Source organism: Pectinophora gossypiella, chromosome 17 (assembly GCF_024362695.1).
Source record: "Pectinophora gossypiella chromosome 17, ilPecGoss1.1, whole genome shotgun sequence".
Classification (NCBI taxonomy): domain Eukaryota; kingdom Metazoa; phylum Arthropoda; class Insecta; order Lepidoptera; family Gelechiidae; genus Pectinophora; species Pectinophora gossypiella.
Genome location: NC_065420.1, coordinates 5267836 through 5288781, shown reverse-complemented (window position 1 = coordinate 5288781; position 20946 = coordinate 5267836). Strand labels below are relative to the sequence as shown.

The 20946-nt window shown below is 37.6% G+C and overlaps 1 protein-coding gene across 1 annotated transcript in view; it reads left to right on the top strand.

The window, feature by feature from the left end:
* Positions 1–20946, top strand: part of LOC126374284 (sodium channel protein 60E-like) — a 291877-nt gene that overhangs the window by 86444 nt on the left and 184487 nt on the right. Inside the window, exons 2-3 of the mRNA XM_050020807.1 lie at positions 19274–19631; positions 20024–20250. Coding sequence (XP_049876764.1) covers positions 19355–19631; positions 20024–20250 — 504 coding nt within the window. The 5' untranslated portion in view covers positions 19274–19354. The remainder of the gene's footprint in view (positions 1–19273; positions 19632–20023; positions 20251–20946) is intronic.

Below are 20946 nucleotides of genomic sequence, written 5' to 3'. Positions count from 1 at the left end.
GTTGTGAGATTACCAACCTCATCAACCCTGGTGTCTGGGTTATTATTGAGCCGCCAAAGGCCCCTGACATGGCTCATGTAACGACTACACACTTACATCAGTAAGTAGTAACCGGGACCAACGGCTTAACGTGCCTTCCGAAGCAGGGATCATCTTACTTTCGGATCACAAAGTATTTTTTGTGGTATGTCCCCACCGGGATTCAAATCGGGATCTCCGCATGCTCGGCATGCATGTCTGCATGTACTGTCTCGAGCTTGTCATGTGACGATTCGATCGATATTGCTGTCAAACAAACCACCACTAATACTCACAAAGAATTTCACGATAAATAATTATAAGCGTTCCAGTAGTACAACATTTAAGGACAATAAATTTTCTTCAACCCAAAGTTCCGTTTCACTTCCCAAAGTATGCGACAACCCGTTTTGCCTGCCTGATTGAACTTGACTCTTTAAACCCGTTGACTGTCCAACAAAATTCTTGCTAAAAGAGGCATAACAACTTCTGACACTGATCGATTCTCTGTCAAAACCTTCGTCAATTACTCTGAAGAAAGTTCTCGCGTGTTCCAAGTCGATAGTTATGGCTGACTTATGGATGATATGAAGATAAATGGTTGAGAAGTGGCGCCGGATGCAGACTAGTCTAGCTCTTGAGAGAGGCTATTAGCACACCCCGGACACTTTATACAAACTCGTTTTACACAGACACTACACATTGACATTATCGTACAAGCGTATCTGTGTGTGTGTCTGACGCCATACGATTCGAGTCTAAACTATGTTCGAGGGGGAATGAGGTAAACCTAGCGGAGAGTTGCTGTTGTATACATAGTATTATTACTTATTCTATGCTATTAGTTAGCTCTTGTTATGGTCTACATGTTTCTTGTACGGCCGCTGTGGTCCAGTGTTTCCAGGTTCAAATCCCAATGGGGACATATCACAAAAATCACTTTGTGATCCCTAGTTTGGTTAGGACATTACAGGCTGATCACCTGATTGTCCTATTTCTATTCTATTCTATTCTAAAGGAAAATGATCCGTGCTTAGGAAGGCACGTTAAGCCATTGGTCGCGGTTACTATTTACTGAAGTAAGTGAGTAACCGTTATAAGAGCCACATCAGGAGCCTTTGGTGGCTCAATCATAACCCTGACACCAAGGTTGATGAGACTGGTATTCCACCTCACAACCCACACGATAAGAAGAAGATCTTACTTCTAGCCTTAAATGAGTATGTATCTACTTTTCTTAAATATAAGTTTAATAGGTTTTATGTGAACTCAAGTAATTCCATATATCATACACATACGAGTACATAAACAAACGCCTATTTCCCACCGGAGTAAGTAGAGATTATGGGATTTCATTTGCTTCGATCCTGATATATTTCTCTTGCTTTCTTCTCATTCATCAATCGTTTCATACACGCACGCTGGTTCAGAATAAATCGTACAAAACCAACAACAACATATTAATAATTTAGAATTTAATTACCAAGTGGATATGGCGATATTCCGAATATAATTAAATGCATGAGTTGCGTCGGAATATGTTTCGACGTAAAATAATTACGCAAATGTTAAAAATATATTACTTACACAAAATTTCAATTTAAAACGTACGTTAAAGAACTCATGTTTGACTTAATAAATCGTAAAATAAGTAGCAGATAACGCTTCCTTACCAAATAATAGCTTAAAGTTTTTTTTTACGAGCCTCCACGGCCCCATTACTTTTATTTGCCCTCAAACAACTTTTAACTAAGTAATGGCCCCGATTCCTGCAGACACCTCCTAATTTTATTTTAAGTTATACCTGTCATTTTCTTATCCGCCGATAAGGAAAGAGAGGGATGAGTGGTAACTGTTAATTTTAAAATGAATGGGGCCAATAAAATAGGCATCCCGCTCATATGTAATCTGGTTGACGTGTGCTGTCAACTTAATACTGTCGGGTTATATAACAATATATAGACATCTCGGTCATACGTAAACCAGTTGACGTGTGCTGTCAACTTAATTCTATCGGGTTATTGGCCAATATAACATTCTGGAAGGGTTTCCTAAACTTCTACTTAAAATTGACATTTGTTCCATAAATTTTATACCTGTCGATTACTCGTCCCTTTCCTTTTCGGCGGACAAGAAAATGACAGGTAAGTATTACGTATATAAGGTAAGTTGGTGTTGGTTGGTGGTTCGTAATAGGTAAGTATTACTTAAAATTAAATTAGATGGTGTGGACTGGAATTAGCACCATTGTCCACTAAACGAGTGATGATAAGTCTAAGACAATAATAATGATAAAAACCTGTTATGCACATTTTAGCAATACTAATGAATGACATTTTGTTTGACTTTTATTTCCAATATTATGGCTCTAAAAGTTTTAACATACATATAATAATAGATGTAGTTTACATCGCTCTCCCAGAAGCACAATTTTAATAATTAAGTTAAAGCTTTTACGTCATAAATAATGAGTAGCCGTTTTTTGAGTAATATAAAATGTATATATGTCTTTTAAAAGACAAATATATTTACGTATATAAGTTTAACTTAAATAATTGAAAGGTTGATGTTTTCATGGCTACGCTAAGAATCATTACATATGGATCCTTGAAAGTTTTTTTTTACCTTTGATGGGTTTGCTCTTGGCTCCAGACTTGCCCGAAGGCATTGACGAGGCCTAAGATGGAGCTCGCTCGTCCAGAAGGTGCCTGTTCACTCTGGCCTTGTAAGAACCCGGGTTATATGCATTCAGAAATGCAGAAGACGGTAGAGAATTCCACTCCTTAGCAGTGCGCATAATGAAGGACGATGCGAAGCGCTTTGTGCGAATAGTTGGGATATCCACCAAATAGGGATGGAACCCGGCCGTACGGCTGGTAGACCGAAGATAAAAGGTGGAAGGTGGAATGATCTCGTGTAGTGGTGGAAAGTTTCAAGCGGGTGACTATAATTCTGTACAAAGTGTCCCCAACGTCAAATAAAATGAGTAGAAAACTATGTAAACAGTAGCAAGCATAAAGTATATTATTCCTAAGGGAATGAATAAATTATAAAAGTGAAAATGTGGAAGTAGTAAAGTAGGTAAAAAGTATTGTATGTTTGTATTGAATAAACTCAAAACCTACTCGATCGATTTCAAAACTGATTTTACCATTAGAATGCTACGTTATTCCCCAGTCTTTCTTTTATCGTGTGAGTTGTGAGGTGGATGTACCAACCTCATCAACCCGGACGGCCCCTTAACGGCCTCTGTGGTCCAGTGCTTGAGCGGTCTGCTCACGATCCGGAGGATCCAGGTTCAAATCCCGGTGGGCACAAATCACAAAAATCACTTTGTGATCCCTAGTTTGGCTAGGACATTTCAGGCTGATCACCTGATTGTCCAGAAGTAAGATGATCCGTGCTTCGGACGGCACGTTAAGCCGTTGGTCCCGGTTACTACTTACTGATGTAAGTACGTAGTCATTACTTAAGTCACGTTTATCCTCGTAAGCCCTGGGGTCCTCTGAGAAGGACCAAATAATTGTAGTCATAAAGGCCGAAGGTTTTGAAATAGTTTGTTCTAATAATCAACGAAGGTACTTTTAAAAGTACCAAAACTTTGCCTGTCAATTTAATTCAAACCTTTGCGCCGATTGAGAAAAAAAGTATTTTGTCTATGAACTAGTTCATTCAATTTCGTGAATAGGTGGCTTTTATAAAAAAGGAATATGTATCACTTGTCGTTTTTTGTCATTTTATTGGTAAAGATGGTACGCACACAGCGACGAGGTAAAAAAAAAATCAAGTTAATAATCGAATTCCGTAGTTTTTCATACACATTATTTTCAGAAATCGCAGGTAATATAATAATCAACAACATGACATAGTTATTTTATCAATTTCGTATCGATATCGTTAGCAATATGAAAGCAAACTTTTTTAGTCCTTTGCAAGGGACTTTAGGTGTCATGTCCGGATATTTTTCAAATACTTTTTTAAATTGTTATATGTGATTAAATCATACCGATATAGACTGACTTGCTTACGTGATCTTATTATTAAAAAAAAACTATCGTCTTCATTTTATTTCATTTTTCCTTCTAATGATGATCTAAACTGACACCATGAATTAATTTCTTTCCTAATAATAAAAACCTAATGTACTTCCAGAGGGACTAATCACAAACTACATCATAAAAACTAAAACTCGTTACTTATTTTATATTTAAATATGTAAGTATATACACATATTTATGACATACAAATAGGTACGTATGTTAATGAAAAAATACATAACCCTTTATAATAATAATATTTCTCAGATTTTACTAAAAGTAGTGACTTAAACCGGGAGTCCTTCTGGAAGAACTAAAAAAAAACGTAATTTTTTCAAAAATGTCTTCTATTCATCCTTACATAGGTCTCCACTTAATTTGAACCCGATCGGATAACTCTAACACTTTAAAATTTGTACTTGAAGTGCTCGGCCTTTACGACTACAAAAATTTGGTCCTTTTCAAGGTACCACCGTCGTTTATTACTTCGAAACCGTAATTATGCTTCGGCGTTACGAGGTTAAGACCTTTAATGGCTCGATAATAACCCTGACCCCCAGTAATATTATGCTACATTTAATACTGGCAAAATAAAGATATCCCTGCTAAAACTTCAATAATGAAACCCAACGTCAAATAAAACGAATACAACACTGCATAAATAGTAGCAAGCATAAAGCACATTATTCCGAAATGAATGCATAAATTATAAAAGTGAAAATGTGGGAGGAGTACAATAAGCATAAAGTGCTTACGTCACTGTTACCATGATTCGTGAAAAAGAATTCACCCGTATAATAGATGTTCCTGTAAACACACTTTCGTTTTAGGCGCGGGAGCGGTGAATGAGAAACAATAAATGTTTTCCTCTTCGTTAAAGGGAAGAGCTTTTTTATGCCGTCTACGGAATATCGAATCAATTCAAAAGAATGTGATAAGAAATTTGAACGACGTTTGAAATGTTCTGTCTTTTTACTCTTAGTTTTATTTTTTACTTTCAACTGTCTAGTTGATCTTTTTAGACTTATTTAAAAAAGAGAATTTTATTTTTATTATTTTATTTATTTATTTTGAGGAAGACTTACGGTCATATACATTTTCTAACATAATAACCAGACAATAACTAAAGGCTAATTTCAAGTCTCCACCTAATAGTGGCTAAGTTATTTACCCTTTTACAATTATAAAAATCAAGAATTAAGTAAGTAGGTTAAAGCAGGTTAAGTGAGGTAGGTAAAAACATTTGACGTTCTCAAACTAGGGCTAATAAGTCACTTGTGTCTCAAAGAAAGTTTTCGCAATTTTTTGTCGCATCATGGATACTTTAGAACAAAACAAGTCTAGATCGTACTCAGGTGGTAAGCTGTTAAAACTGTCAATAGATCGTATCAAGTAGGTATTATGCCTATAGTTAGTTCTCGCAAAAGGTGCCCATAAAATAGGACGTTGCCTCAAACTACGAATATTTGCGCGTAAATGCAATTTAGACAAAAGTTCCGGACAATCAATTTTATATAGGTTTCATATTGTGGATCCCAAACCTGTGATGCGTACTCAAGAATACTACGTACAAAAGCACAATAAATAATTTTATTGTGAAATCGGAGCTCTTAGGATCTCTTTCGTGAAGGCGTTGACCGTTTGTCGCACACTATACTGTTTGGATTTTGTGGATTTTCTGAAGTCAGTATTGATTTCAGGAAATCCAGCTAATAGTTAACAGATAGAACATAACGGCGCATAAGATTACTCTAAAAAAACAAATCATAAACATACCATCACGCCTGTATATATAAAGTAAGGTAGAGGTGTAACTTTTAAATCCCATGTACTCGTAATAGGGGGCCAGCCTATTGGCATTAACCGGGCACAAATCCTGGAAACCTCTCGATATCAATTATCTAAAGAAACACTTAGTAAAAAGGCTTCAAAGCTTTCACTCTTATCACCCTCAACAAGTCTAGATCAATCCTACGATAATGTCAAGTATGACGTCTGACGTCGCGTTCGCCGTTCGCGGCAATTTTCCGACGCGTTTAGCACACCTCCCGTTTGACTTGCGTTCGGTTTTATCGCATCAATTGACTTACAAATGGCAAGGATCATTGAGGAAAAAATAAATTAAAAATATTTTCCAGGAAATTGTTTTACAATCTGGCGTTTTGATGGAATTTATGGACACCGTTTGATCTTTCATTTGTTTTTGTTTTCGAGAAGGTTATCAAAGGCGCCAACGAATTCGGGATTCGAAGTTTGGTTTAGAATTGGGTAGTTTACTAAGTGTAAATGAAATTCTAATTACTAAATAAAGACAGATCTAAAGGTGACAAAAATGTTTTCTTTTTTCTATTTAACTTATTTACGAATTTAAATAACGAAAAATGTAATAATAAGTCCGACATTTTGTCATGTTTTTCTATGATGCCACCGGTTGCTTTTTTATACAAATTCCATAGTAATTTCGTATTTTGACGTTTAGTTAAAAGTAACTGTTTTGACTAGAAGTTGGAAACTAGCCTATGGCTTTGACAGCGAGTTCTAGAACATCGATTCCTCTAAGTCAAGTCTCTTTATAGCGAGTGGCTCTACGTCGCGTCTATCTGTCATTTCTTTGTACAGTTCAAAAACACTATTATAATCACGCTACGACGTACAATAAATATTTCAATACTATATACTAAGTACAGTACATATCACATTCAGACTTAGTGAAAGACTATGCAGGAAACTTCACGTAGATATTCTATTAACATTACAAAAAAGAAAAAAAGTGAAGTGTGTCAGTATCGAAGCAAAGGGAATTCTATACTCTCTGATTACCCCGGTGGAAAATAGGCGTGAGTTTATGTATGTATGTAAAACATATCATAAGCTCACGACTATATCAAAATTGGGGTAGTAAAAGGTACATCGATCGTTAGATGTACCCACACCTCACCGAGATTTCTGTTAGACCAACGTGATAGGTGGCGAGTCGTATCGCCGTCTATAACGGTCGAGTCAACTGTGTTAATGAACAGAGGCTTTATTAGGGTAATGAATGATGCATTTTTTTCTCTATTAGGTATTTTTAAATTATCAATCGGAAATTATAAATAGAATCAGAAAAGCCAATTCGAGTAGCGGTTGCATATTATACCGAAATGTTGATTAAAAAACTTTCGCAATAACTCCGTAGCTGTCGGTAGAGTGCTGAATTTTACACCATTCTGTGCAGTGTTGCCATAGTTTGATGCAAAAAAGTACTTTTTTCATTGATAGTTCCAGTTTCAAACATGAATTTTGCAAAATGAATTATTATAGTCAAAGAAACTCGGTTAAAACGGTTGGAAAATTAAATTTTAGGTGGTTAGCCTAAAGTTTATATAGTTTAGGTCTTATACCAAGGGCCAGAAATTTTCAACCAGTGGTCTGCGGCAAATTATAAAATTTTGAATGAACGCATCATTCGCTAGATATATAGTGTCTTAGGTAAATATTCTTATATGTATTGTAATACCTAAAAAATTAAAATAAAATAAAAGTAGTGACTAATCAAAAAGGGTTGGGTACCACTGTCCTATACTATCAATCATATTTATTATTATATTATTATGAAAACAGGGATTCCAAAAGTTGTTACAAAGTTTCTCGGAGACTTGCTGCTATCCCCGATAAGGGTTATGGCTACGAGTTTGAGTGACAATATTTCTATCCCTATCTCGCTTATGATATAACTCCTAAATACCCCATTGTTGATCAGTAAACCCGAAAGTTATTTGGTTCCCTTCAACCAATTTACATTTATTGTATCGTTAAGGGATATTCCCTTACATACAGGGGTAGGGGACGACCTAAGAAAGTGTGGGTGGATTGTGTAAAGAAGTTATGTGTGTGAAAAGTGTGAGTACTGAGATGAAGAGGAATTCCTGTCATGTTGTACTGACTCCACCTTCAGTGGGATAAGGTTCAGAAGGTTGATCGCATCGCCCCCTTAACGAATTGCCGATTGTCTTCTTCTTCTATCGTGTGGGTTGTGAGGTGGAGTACCAACATCAAAAACCCTGATGTCAGGGTTACTACTATTGAGCCGCCAAAGGCCCCTGACATGGCTCATGTAACGACTACTGTCGACGATTGTCGATTTTGAGGAAGAAGTCAAAAGCAAGAGTTAATACCATCAGAGAGAGAGAGATAGAGTTAGTTGAATTGAGTTGTTGAGTTAGAGTTAGTTAGTTAGTGTGTTGTTAGTTAGTTAGTTACTTATTTGATTAATAAATCCGACTACACATTTCAATGTAAATTGCTTGAAGACGTTGCCGTGAATGTGACCTTGGCGTCTTGGTGAGCTTTCTTCAACGTGCTTCTCGTGGATTTGCCGTATATGGCATTAACTACTTGGCCGGACAAATGAGGAGCGTTGATGGCTCTCACCCGGATCTCGATGACTTGTACCTATAGTAAAGGGTGTAATTATCGATATAACAGTGGTATAGTAGTAGAGTTGTAAAACCTATTATTTTATACATATTAATGCAAATATAACATAAGTAACTTAAAAGCGATGACGCGCATAACATATATTATAAACCATGATGAGATATATTCTAAAATGAATTACCGTGCACCCTAATATATCTTCCGCAAAGTAATCAGAACCCGGTTTAAATCATACTGGTAATTATAAAGGGTTTTATAAAGGTGCTTGCAAAACAATAGATTTGGAATTCCACATGCCTTTAATTGCTTACAGCTATGACCGCGACTTTGTTCGAGTGGTAATTATTCGAGGAATATTTTTTAATTTTGATGTAGTAGATTTTTTTTTTGTTAAGCCGTTGATCCCAGTTACTACTGATGTAAGTTTGTAGTCGTTACATGAGCCATGTCAGGGCCCTTTGGCGGCTCAATAATAACCCTGACACCAGGGTTGATGAAGCTGGTATTCCACCTCACAACCCACACGATAAGAAGAGATTAGATTCAACATAACATAAGCGTACGACTATATTCGTACTGTAGGTATTTTAAAAGTCAGTGATTTATATTTATTTGCTAAAGTAAATTATTCAAGCCTGAAAAGTCCTTACCAAACAAAGGACAGTCTCACAAAGTGATTACGACAATGTCCCCATCGGGAATATCCCGGACATCCAGATCGTGAGCCTAACGCTCTAACCACTAGACCACGGAGGCTGTTAGTCGTAAAAACACCTCCACCAACCCGCATTGGAGCAGCATGGTGGAGTATGCTCCATACCCCCTCCGGTTGATTGAGGGGAGGCCTGTTTGTGCTGTTTATGTATGTTATGTTATGTAAAGTAAATTATTAATGTTAAACAATTAGTAGATTTTCAAAAATAGAACATAGCTCCCATTATGATTTATTAAACAGAACCTTTCCGAACATTATTTTAAATTAGGAAATGAAAAATTACTTATTATGAATCACATAATTCATATTTTCACTCGAAATGGAATTTTAATCGGCGTGAAGGGTTTAAGGGTTGTAATCAGAGAAAATATTTGTAATAATTTTGATTCAACGGAAGAAATGTTTGACCAGGTATGCCAATTATAGCTTAATTATGATAAGCGGACAATTTCTTATATACGTATCTTGTTTGTTTACGTTTTGTTTCGAGATTTAGATATATAAGCAGTAAAGATAACAAGCAGTATATAAGCAGTGAAGACAGCAGTAAGCGTGTTTACTCGCAGCTAGGTTTAAGCCCCATTTAATAAGGGGCAAGCCAATTACAATTAACCGGGCACATACTGGAACCCACGTGGCATATAAAAAAAAATGATAAATTAATAATATAAATGTATATCAAAAGATACTAAATGTGGCTCATGGTTACTCAAGTCATCCTTCGGAATAGGGATAATGGGCGTAAATTGAAACCACGGAATACAAGAAAGAGGATGGAAAGACCTTTTTTTCTTTTTTTTACGTGACTTATTGTAGATTTGCCGCAGATGGCATTAACTACTTGGCCGGACAAATGGGGAGCGCTGAAGGCTCTCACCCGGTAATGGAAGAACCGCTGTCGCCGGTTCAACCCCACTCAACTACTACTCCTGCAAACAGATAACTACAATAGCTCTACTGCTTCTTAAATTCCATAGCCACTTTACCGGTAATGTAAATTTTGTGTGATTTTTTTTGTAAGATACTGCATACAAAAGTATTTGTTTGATAATAACCGATTATAATAAGGTTTTTATCCTCCTGTGATAAAGAGAGATCTTCTGCCATGATAATCGATATTATATTTTTTGCCTTGCAGGTTATAATTCACAAGATGACCTTTTAATACACTATCGCGGAGCTCTGTGCGTCGTAACGTTTCTGGTGAAGTGGAGTGCAAAGTTGAAGTATGAACTATTTGCTCATACTTGTATGGCGGGCGTATTGTGAGCACAGTACGCGCGCGGCCCTTCCAACCTTTTTCTTCTACTCCGTAGTTGAAACTGTTTGTACATTTTCACATGTCGGTACTTATTTATTTACATGGTTGTAAACTTGAACTTAGTAGGTTTTTTTACCTTTGATGGGTTTGCTCTTGACCCCAAAAATTGCCAGAACGCATTGACAAGGCCTAAGATGGAGCTCACTCGCCCAGTAGGTACCTGTTCACTCTGGCCTTGAAAGCACCCGGGTTATATGCATTCGGAAATACAGAAGACGGCAGAGAATTCTACTCCTTAGCAGTTATAACCTGAATAATGGGCTGCCCCATTATATACCCTAAATATACTACACTAGCACTTTGATGGCATTGCATTGTACGTTATATAAGAGAGAGAGCGTTACAGTAACTAACAATGAAAATAAGCGTTATATTGGTGCTAATTCCTGTAAATACCATCTATTAATTTTATTTTAAGTTATATCTGTCATTTTCTTATCCGCCGAAAAGAAAAGGGACGGGTAATCGACAAGCATAAAATTTATGGAACACACGTCAATTTTAAGCACAAATATAAACCAACCGTCTAAAAATTTTACATCCGTCAATAACCCGACACAGTTAAGTAGACAGCACGTCAAACGGATTGCATACCAGCGACGTACCTTTTGATTCGCCCGGGTTATTCATTCATTTACTCATTCTTCCTAAAATTAAGAGCTGTGAATCATCCGTCCCTTTCCTTTTCGACGGATATGAAAATGACGGATATAACTTAAAATAAAATTAGGCGGTGTCTGCAGGAATCGGGGCCATTGTAGAAATCTTTCAACTAAAAGTTAACAAGAAAAATAACGCAAGTAACGAATCTAGGATGGATTCTTTGTACGAGCTAGGTAAACGACTGGGGAAATGGAATTTATGTTTACTTTGCATATGCAAGCGGAAAGTACGTAAATAGTAAGGTTTCTTCCAGGCACTGGTAATACATCTCTTTTATCATATTAAGCTTATAACTAAAATATATTTTTAATGCGCATTGATTTTTATATATTTTTTAAAAATAAATAACGGCACGTAAGCTATGCAGAGGTGTAAACTATACACACACATCCACTCCTCGCTAGCTATGTTAAAGTTCCATATAAAAGGAGGCAGCCTATCGTCATAAACAGGGCACAAATCAAAAAATAATTTATTTTATGCGATGTTAATAAAATTATTTTGGAACATTTTTTGTTTTTATGAATAAATAAATGAGAACGAATAAAAATATAATCCCAAAAAATATATTTTAAAAATAGAACAATAAATAACTAATATTTAAAAATAAATACTAATTTAGCGGCTGAAAATCGTGTTTATGTGGCTTTATAGACATTTCTCCTTACACTCCTTTTAGGGTAATCAAATGAAACTCTCGTTTCATAAATGTCTCTATAGTACCTAGATTAAAACTTACCAGGAACACAGAACGTAACAGACGCTAGCAGCACATGGAGTGCACTCAGCTATAGACATGTCCATTGAAAACGCGCATTGTCTCTTCTCAATCAGCCACATTTTGTATAATATTTTTTTTTATGCGACTTTTTTTTAGATTTTGCGATATTTAGGGAAAGACGCAAGTCCGCAGACGAATTTTCGACATGCTTCATACGGATACGTGACTTATGTAATGGTCTAAATTACATAAAGAAAAGAATAATGTAAAATAATTTACTATTTTATTTAAAAAGTACCAGGAACACAGAACACAGCTAGAGCTAGATTTGCAGTCTCGAGGCAATTTATCTTTGACTTTGATAGTACGTCGTCGTTTCGAAAACGTAATTTCTTAGGCTGTTTTTAGACGTGCCTAAATGACAAGTAGCAAGGCAAAGAACATAAATATCTTTCTCTTTATGGGTTTACTTTTTTGACTTGACAGATTTGCAAATGGTACTAACTTCTTGGCCGGACAAATGGGGAGCACTTGTTAGGTTTTCTGTAATTTTGTACGAATTTGTGTTGCCTTCATATGGCAACACTAGGAGAAAGGGTATAAAAAGGCGTGTTTGTCTTTCATTGGGGTTCTTTTTGATTCGAGCACGCATCGAAGGCAGACGTACCATTTTGAACACGTGTACACTTGTGTTTGAGCACGTGTGTGTTTTGGAAATTTAGAGTAAGTAACCAATATAATTATTATTTATTTTTCAATGGTTGTTTTACTTATAGAGCATGTTCCTGAGGCAGCTTTATGTATATCCAGGTATCCGTATGTTAGTAAATGATCATGTTACCGTGGCCTTACTACACACTGAGGGCGCACACGTGGTTATCGGGTATACGATGTTACGTAAAAAGTACCAGGAACACAGAACACAGCCAGAGCTACATTGAGTGCACTCCGCTTTAGACGTCCATTGAAAGAGAGCATTGTCTCGTCGCACTCACAGCCGCATCCGTACAATAGAGGAACCATTCTTACTGTGACACTTTTATATACCTACCTATACTTCATAGTATAGCAAAATTCTACTACGTAAGTATTGCAATTTAGTTTTACTGAAATACACATCAAAATGTCACGTGGTTACCAGGATTTGTGCCCGGTTGGGAATAGGCTCGCCCCCTATTACATGGGACTTTAACATAGCTGGCGAGGAGTGGATACACTATATACCTACCCCTTCGGGCAACAGGCTATATCATGTTACATAGAAGAATAATGTATTGACGTGTATTATATTTGAAGTTATACATTGACTATGGTTAAAGAAAAAGCAACTTCAATCAAAGGAACTTAATTTATTGTTAATAATTGTGATCATCATCATCAGCCCATTAACGACCCCACTGCTGGGGCACGGGCCTTCCCTATGGATGGATAGGGAGATCGGGCCTTAAACTATCACGCGGGCCCAGTGCGGATTGATGGTTATTAACGACTGCTAATGCAGCTGGGACCAACGGCTTAACGTGCCTTCCGAAGCACGGAGGAGTTCGAGATGAAAACTTTTTTTGTGGTCACCCATCCTATGACCGGTCTTTGCGAAAGTTGCTTAACTTCAACAATCGCAGACCGAGCGCGTTTACCGCTGCGCCACCAAGCTCCTCAATAATAATAATTGTGATATTAGACTAAATTAGTAGTTTCTGGATCAATTAAGGAGACATAATAATTCAATCATTGCTAGGTAAGCACAAATTGATGTACACTAATGAGCGCAAGTAAATCTATTCCGTTCCCGGCTCGCGATAAATTCTGCTCAATAAACTCTTAAGGCGTTGGATATATCGGCACTACTTCGACGGAGCTTCCAAATAAATCTGTGTTCTATCCTGTACTTCCTTAATGATTTTATTTGTAGAGACTTTGTCTTGTGTACGGGGTGGTTTAAGACTATACATTATCGCTGTAACTGCTATAAAGTCGTCGGAAAGGTATTCGCTAGTTTTATTTTAAGACTAGCTTTCGGACGACTTCTGTTATCGCGGTAAGTGCACCAAGTCAGTCACTGGAAAGAGCCTTTTCTAAATTCGTCTCTGGTAAGTAGTCTTCTGAGTCCGTTCGTAGTTTTCAATCTATGTAAGTGCCAAGTTCACTATATAATTAATCGGCCCAGCAGTATAGGCGCGAAAAGGTAGCAAGCAGACCAAGTTACTTTCGTTTGAGAGTGTTGGTAATTTAATTAGTACTATTGTTGTTCGTGTCTCATCATCATCATCTCCCAAGCGTTTTCCCGTTTATCCCAGAGTCCGCTCACCTAACCTGAAGATTTGACAGGTCCCGTTTTTTACAGAAGCGACTGCCTGTCTGACATTCCAACCCGCGATGGAAAAACCGGCCCAATATAGGTTAGATTACATTATGTTCGAATTGCATTTTTCGGGAATGTGGGTTTGCTCACGATGTTTTTCTTCACCGCTGAGCATATGATAATCATTTATGATCCAAACATGAATTTGAAAACAAATTCGGAAATCATTGGTTTAGGCCTATGGGGTTCGAATCTGCGACCTCAAAGTGAGAGTCAAGCGTTCTACCAACTGGGCTACAACAATAATAGTCGTGTATTATTGTTCGTGTCTATAATCATTATACCAGTCGCAATTCACGGCCATCACATACCAAAAAAATTCAAAGACAAATTTAAAAATGTTTATCTCGAAATAGTAGCCAAGTTGCAAACGATTACGAAAAACGAGTGATAAAAATGTATGGGTTTGACATGTCACCTTATGTCAGCCCCATACACTTTCGTCACTGTCACTGTCGGTTTTCGAAATTCCATGTCAATCCCATACATTTTTATTACTGCCACTATTGCTTATCGTAATATAGAGGTACGATCCCGACGACCCGATTACTCTAGCCATAGAGGCGGTCAATCAGCTGAAGAGAGAAGTGATTGGTGTCGCGACCAAACACTTCAGGACCCCGATACCGACCCCGCCGGCGTGGTCGACGATTTCTCTCAATCAGAGCTTATCGCTATTCCCTTATCGATTCATTGTTTCAAATATTTTTCCTCTTAGACGACGCCCTGAGCCGAGGTTCGTAGCCAACTGGGCACCCTCAGGCCTGTTGTCTTAAACGTTGTATAGGGTGAGAGCCTTCAGCGCTCCCTATTTGTCCGGCCAAGTAGTTAACGCAAATCTACAATAAGTCACATCAAAAAACTATTGCTTTTCGTAATTTTACGACATTGATGTAAGTATAATAATATATGTTACTATCTACCTAATTGACTACACAAGTGAATTTAAATTATTGTTTATATAAACCAAATGTACATTAGAAATTGAACTGGATATAACAACATTATCTGTATGAAACCCTCAAGTATACAGAGGAAAAATACCATTAAATTCAGTCTTATAATATCTCTCGGCGTGTATATCATCATATTGCAAATAACACCCGAAATCTGGTAGTGTGGTGTCTTGATAAAAAGCCTTTCTCTGCATTTGCTCGGGAGCCTATAAATACGTCAACAAAGGATTTATTGTCGCACGTCAATATGTATCTATTGCTTATATACTTAATAAATAAATAAAAATCGTTTATTTCGGACAAAGTCCATAGAATGTTAGTATACAAACGACATATAAACTAGTATTAGTAGTACATTATTCGGGCGATCATAAATACAAAACTATAGGATGTGCAGTTCCATCCGCCGTTTTAGAAGGGGAGAGTCCCACCTATCACATAACGTCTTCAGGATACTGTTGGGGCTGGCTCGAGTCCGCGTGAGAAGCGACGCACAACGTTTCCGCATGATTGCTGCGAAACCATCTGTGTGTGCCTCAGCGAACATACCAGAGGCGCTGCAATATCACGGCAACCTCAACAATATCCTGAAAGCGTTATTATACTGGACGCGCAGATCGCTGTATGCCCGACTTAAGGTGCTTATTAGTGAATAAGTGTTAAATTAAATTGGTTATTAAAAATCCGTAATAACCGCTCTTGAATTCAAGTTTGGACCATAGATAATTAATATCACGTGGTTTCCAGGATTTGTGCCCTTTTAATGGCAATAGGGTCGCCCTTTATGAATAGGGATACCCCTGAAGGGATAGGCAGATGTGTATAGTATATACACCCGCTCCTCACCAGCCAAGTTTAAGTAAGTGATGATGATGATGATGTCCTCCCAGACGTATTCGTCGACGGCGACACCCTTAGCTAGTGTTAGCCTGGGCTCTTGCATGGGCGCGGGCGTGACTAGCAAAACCAAATTTAGTTATGAAAGTCCTGTTGCAAGAAGCACAATAGAGAGTCCCATTTGAGTAAGTACCATGCAGCCTATTACCATTTTTGTTTTTTATTATTAAGCTATTGCATAGCTTCTATCGCGGGTCTTGAGCGTGGAAACCGAATCCAGAAATTCCGTAACGAAAATAACCTAACACCCCCCACTCCGACCGGCACAGCGGTGATACTTGTTAGTTTTGCCATCTATCGATGTATAGCTGAACTTTTAATGACTTTTTTGAAATATCACGCTTGTGTCTTTAGTTCAGCAACTCGCCTCTTGGTGACATTGGTTGTATCGGCGTTAATATTATTGAATTTGAAAATAAATATGTTATGTTATTTTTTTAATATAATCACATTCGGTATAGTTAGGTATTTTTGAACATTACCCTGACTACGTATGATTCATACGTATATAAAAACATTTAAACAAGTCTGTTTATCATTCAGCCTGCGGTAAATCAGTCGGACCGTAAAGTTTCCTCGAATCGTTAAAAACAGCATTATTTACGCAAGCGTGTTTCCAGTATACTGACGCGAATAAACTATATGATAGTATTGACTTTTCGGTGCATGCGTAAGATGCATCGCACATACATTCCTTCGTATAGGTAAGTATATTAAATGACAAGAGAAAAAACGAATAAACCCTGGTGCAATAGCCTCCACCGATGATACTTGTACGAAATAAAAATGTATGCTTGTCCTATCCTCGTAACGCCGAAGCATAATTACGATTTCGAAGTAATAAACGACGGTGGTACCTTGAAAAGGACCAAATTTTTGTAGTCGTAAAGGCCGAGCACTTCAAGTACAAATTTTAAAGTGTTAGAGTTATCCGATCGGGTTCAAATTAAGTGGAGACCTATGTAAGGATGAATAGAAGACATTTTTGAAAAAATTACGTTTTTTTTTTAGTTCTTCCAGAAGGACTCCCGGTTTGAGTCACTACTTTTAGTAAAATTTTAAAAATATTATTATTATAAAGGGTTATGTATTTTTTCATTAACATACATACCTATTTGTACGTCATAAATATATGTATATACTTACATATTTAAATATAAAATAAGTAACGAGTTTTAGTTTTTATGATGTAGTTTGTGATTAGTCCCTCTGGAAGTACATTAGGTTTATATTATTAGGAAAAAAATTAATTCATGGTGTCAGTTTAGATCATCATTAGAAGGAAAAAGGAAATAAAATGAAGACGGTAGTTTTTTTTAATCATAAGATCACGTAACTAAGTCAGTCTATATCGGTATGATTTAATCACATATAACAATTTAAAAAACTTTTTGAAAAATATCCGGACATGACACCTAAAGTCCCTTGCAAAGGACTAAAAAAGTTTGCTTTCATATTGCTAACGATATCGATACAAAATTGATAAAATAACTATGTCATGTTGTTGATTATTATCTTACCTGCGATTTCTGAAAATAATGTGTATGAAAAACTACGAAATTCGATTATTACTTGATTATTTTTTTACCTCGTCGCCGTGTGCGCGCCATCTTTACCAATAAAATGACAAATTACGACAAGTGATACATATTTCTTTTTTATTAAAGCCACCTATTCACGAAATTGAATGAACTAGTTCATAGACAAAATATTTTTTTTCTCAATCGGCGCAAAGGTTTGAATTAAATTGACAGGCAAAGTTTTGGTACTTTTAAAAGTACCTTCGTTGATTATTAGAACAAACTATTTCAAAACCTTCGGCCTTTATGACTACAATTATTTGGTCCTTCTCAGAGGACCCCAGGGCTTACGAGGCTATGGACTTGGGAACATTGAGTAGTTTCTTAAGTCAAAAATAAACTATGAAATGTTAGTTAATAATACGAAGATGTAGCTATATGTGGATTGTGAAGTGGAATACCAGCCTCACCAACCCTGGTGTCAGGATTATTATTGAGCCGCCAAAGGCCCCTGACATGACTCATGTAAGGACTACATACTTAAATCAGTAAGTAGTAACCGGGACCAACGGCTTAACGTGCCTTCCGAAGCACGGTATGTAAACCGTTTGACGTGTGCTGTCAACATAATTCTGACGGGTTATTGGCCAATGTAAAATTTTTAGACGGTTGTTTTAGATTTGTGCTTAAAATTGACATGTGTTCCATACATTTTATGCTTGTCGATTACCCCTCCCTTTCCTTTTCGGCAGATAAGAAAATGACAGATATAACTTAAATAAAATTAGATGGTGTTTACAGGAATTAGCACCATTAGAAACTTAAGTATTAAATAAGGTAAATTAACAGTAAACAATATAAAATCTTTTAATTTTCACACATCATGTATCATCTCACAGAACCTCAGACACTCATTATCTGGAGTGATTAAAAAACTTTGATTGTTCCATCCTACTTGTTTTGTCAATGTCTGTACAGACGTTTTTTATAGTGGTGTAGCTAATGTGAATCCTAATGTTTACTGATACAGATTGATTAACGAGCATTAAATTACTGGCCAAATAAACTGTTAAGAGTGCATAGTAAAAATCTATAAACGTTTTATTGGTACAATGTTTAGAGTTCGAGATGTTTGTTGCGCTAAGCTTGAGAGTATATAGTACTGGTGAGCAATAAAGTATATTTTGGATAGTAAAGTAGGTACCTACCTAACATTCTTGACTCGTTCAGGATACGCAGTGGTTTTTCATTGCAATAAGAAGCAGTACCTAGCTGTAGATGCAGCGGTTGTTATGAACTGGGGGGTTTAAAAGACAACTTTGAAGCAATCTAACAAAGCAATATTGCTCTTTGACATTGCGGCCTTACTTGTATGTTGCTTTTTAGATGACTTCCTTCAATGTGACTTTTTATTGAATTATGGAAACGGTTGTCAAAGCCCGTACAGTACAAAATTCGTCGTCTCCTATGATCCCACCCGCACGTCAATCAATCAACTGGTAGCTTTTGATGACGTAGCAAATTGAAATTTACAATATTTACAAAGGCCTTTGCAGATGCGTCTGTGGTCTACAAATATACCTCATATAGAAAACTGTCACCATAGCTGTACACTTCCTGACGTGTACCGTTGTATTGTTGCAGGTGGCAGTAACTTACGGGCATGGCGCCGCGTGAACAGTGTGTGTGAGTGTGTGTGGGCGATGCGGGGCACGTAGCCGCGGCATGGAGGAGGACGAACGGCGGCTCTCGTTCCCGCCGCCGGCGCCGCTCAGTTCGCCGGGCGAGGAGATCGACGGCTCGCGGCTCCTCGGCGAGATCGTGCGCACCCTCGAAGCGACCAACCCGGAGGCGGCCGCGCCCCTCGTCGCGTCCCAGTCGCGCGACGCGCTCGACGTCGCGGGCGACGATGAAGCGCGCGAGCGACCGCGGCGCGACGACCTGCGCATCCCGCTCGAAGGCGTCACGTTCTCGAGCGAGATCAGCGGCGCGGGTGCTGGAGGTGAGATTGACCATCGATGTAGTTACCCCGGGGATAATACTGGTAGGTTTATAATACCGTACTAGTACTCATGCTCATAATCAGAATCATTAGCAACACCATCGCAATACGGTTACCTAATGCCTCAAAGTGAATATACAGCTACAACTGGTCAACACTAAATAAATTGCATGTGAGAAGTCAGCAAAACGTGTATGTAGTCGGAGCCGTATTCTCGCCCCGTTCTCACTCTACGTCTCTATGCGTTACGCGCCCTTCTTGCTTCACCTCAATGTTAATTGAGCCGAATGATCATGTAGTATAAAAACTTGCTTTCATGCACCACATAAACTAAAGGCGACTCTGTACTGTTGGATCATATGCACAAATACAAATAGCACTATAATTTTCAGGTGGAGGGGGCAAAGAGGAGCCGCGCGCGGCAGTGACGCCGTTCACGCGTGAGTCTGCGAGGCGCGCGGGCTCGCGCGGCGCGCAATTGGTGCGTGAGTTCGGGTTCATGCCACGGCGGCGCTTGAGTGTTGAAGATGGTGCGCGCCTCCCGCGAAAGTACGAGCCTTTCCCCCCCAAACTGTACGGCCGGCCCCTCGAGGAAATCGACAACTTCATTTACGATGAGGTAAGTGTTGCAAGTGAAATATAGACAGTAGAAAAGTTTTTTGTGGTGTTTAATGTGTACCTAAATAAGTGATTGGTTCCCATGTAGGTATGTTAAACTACAGCATTTTATGCTATTGTAACCTCTGTCTTGGTCTACATAGCCCAGTCATATTAGGTAAAAAAAGGGGTCAACCTCGGAATGAGAGATAATAAGCTATAAATTGGTATGGACCTTTGTTTTGTCGTTTTAAATGTTGTCTCAAAAGTCACAAATGATACCGTGTCCGCGTCTTAAGATATTGAAGGTCAAAGGTCATAAAAATTGGTTTTTTGTGAATATCTCGCTTTCTATTGCTTAAATGATATTTTTACCTATAATAAAAGTTGTAGAGTATAAAATTCTCTACAATTTTCGTTTCATGTTTTTTTTGATACGATCAACCGTTTTTGAGGTAGAGCGCGAAGAGTGCGCAGCGCACAGTTATAAATGGTCCAATGCAAGGTCAAGCGTGAGTTACGCTTATCAGTACGTGATATAAAGTCTATTATTTATTAAATTATTATAATTATTAAACAATTGCCATTATTTATGTGCTAATTATTAATTGTTGATATTTTATTAAAATCAGTAACTTAATTATTTATATTTAACTATTCAACTATAATATATTATTAATTCTGGAATATATATTTTCAGTTAAAAAGGCAATAAGGG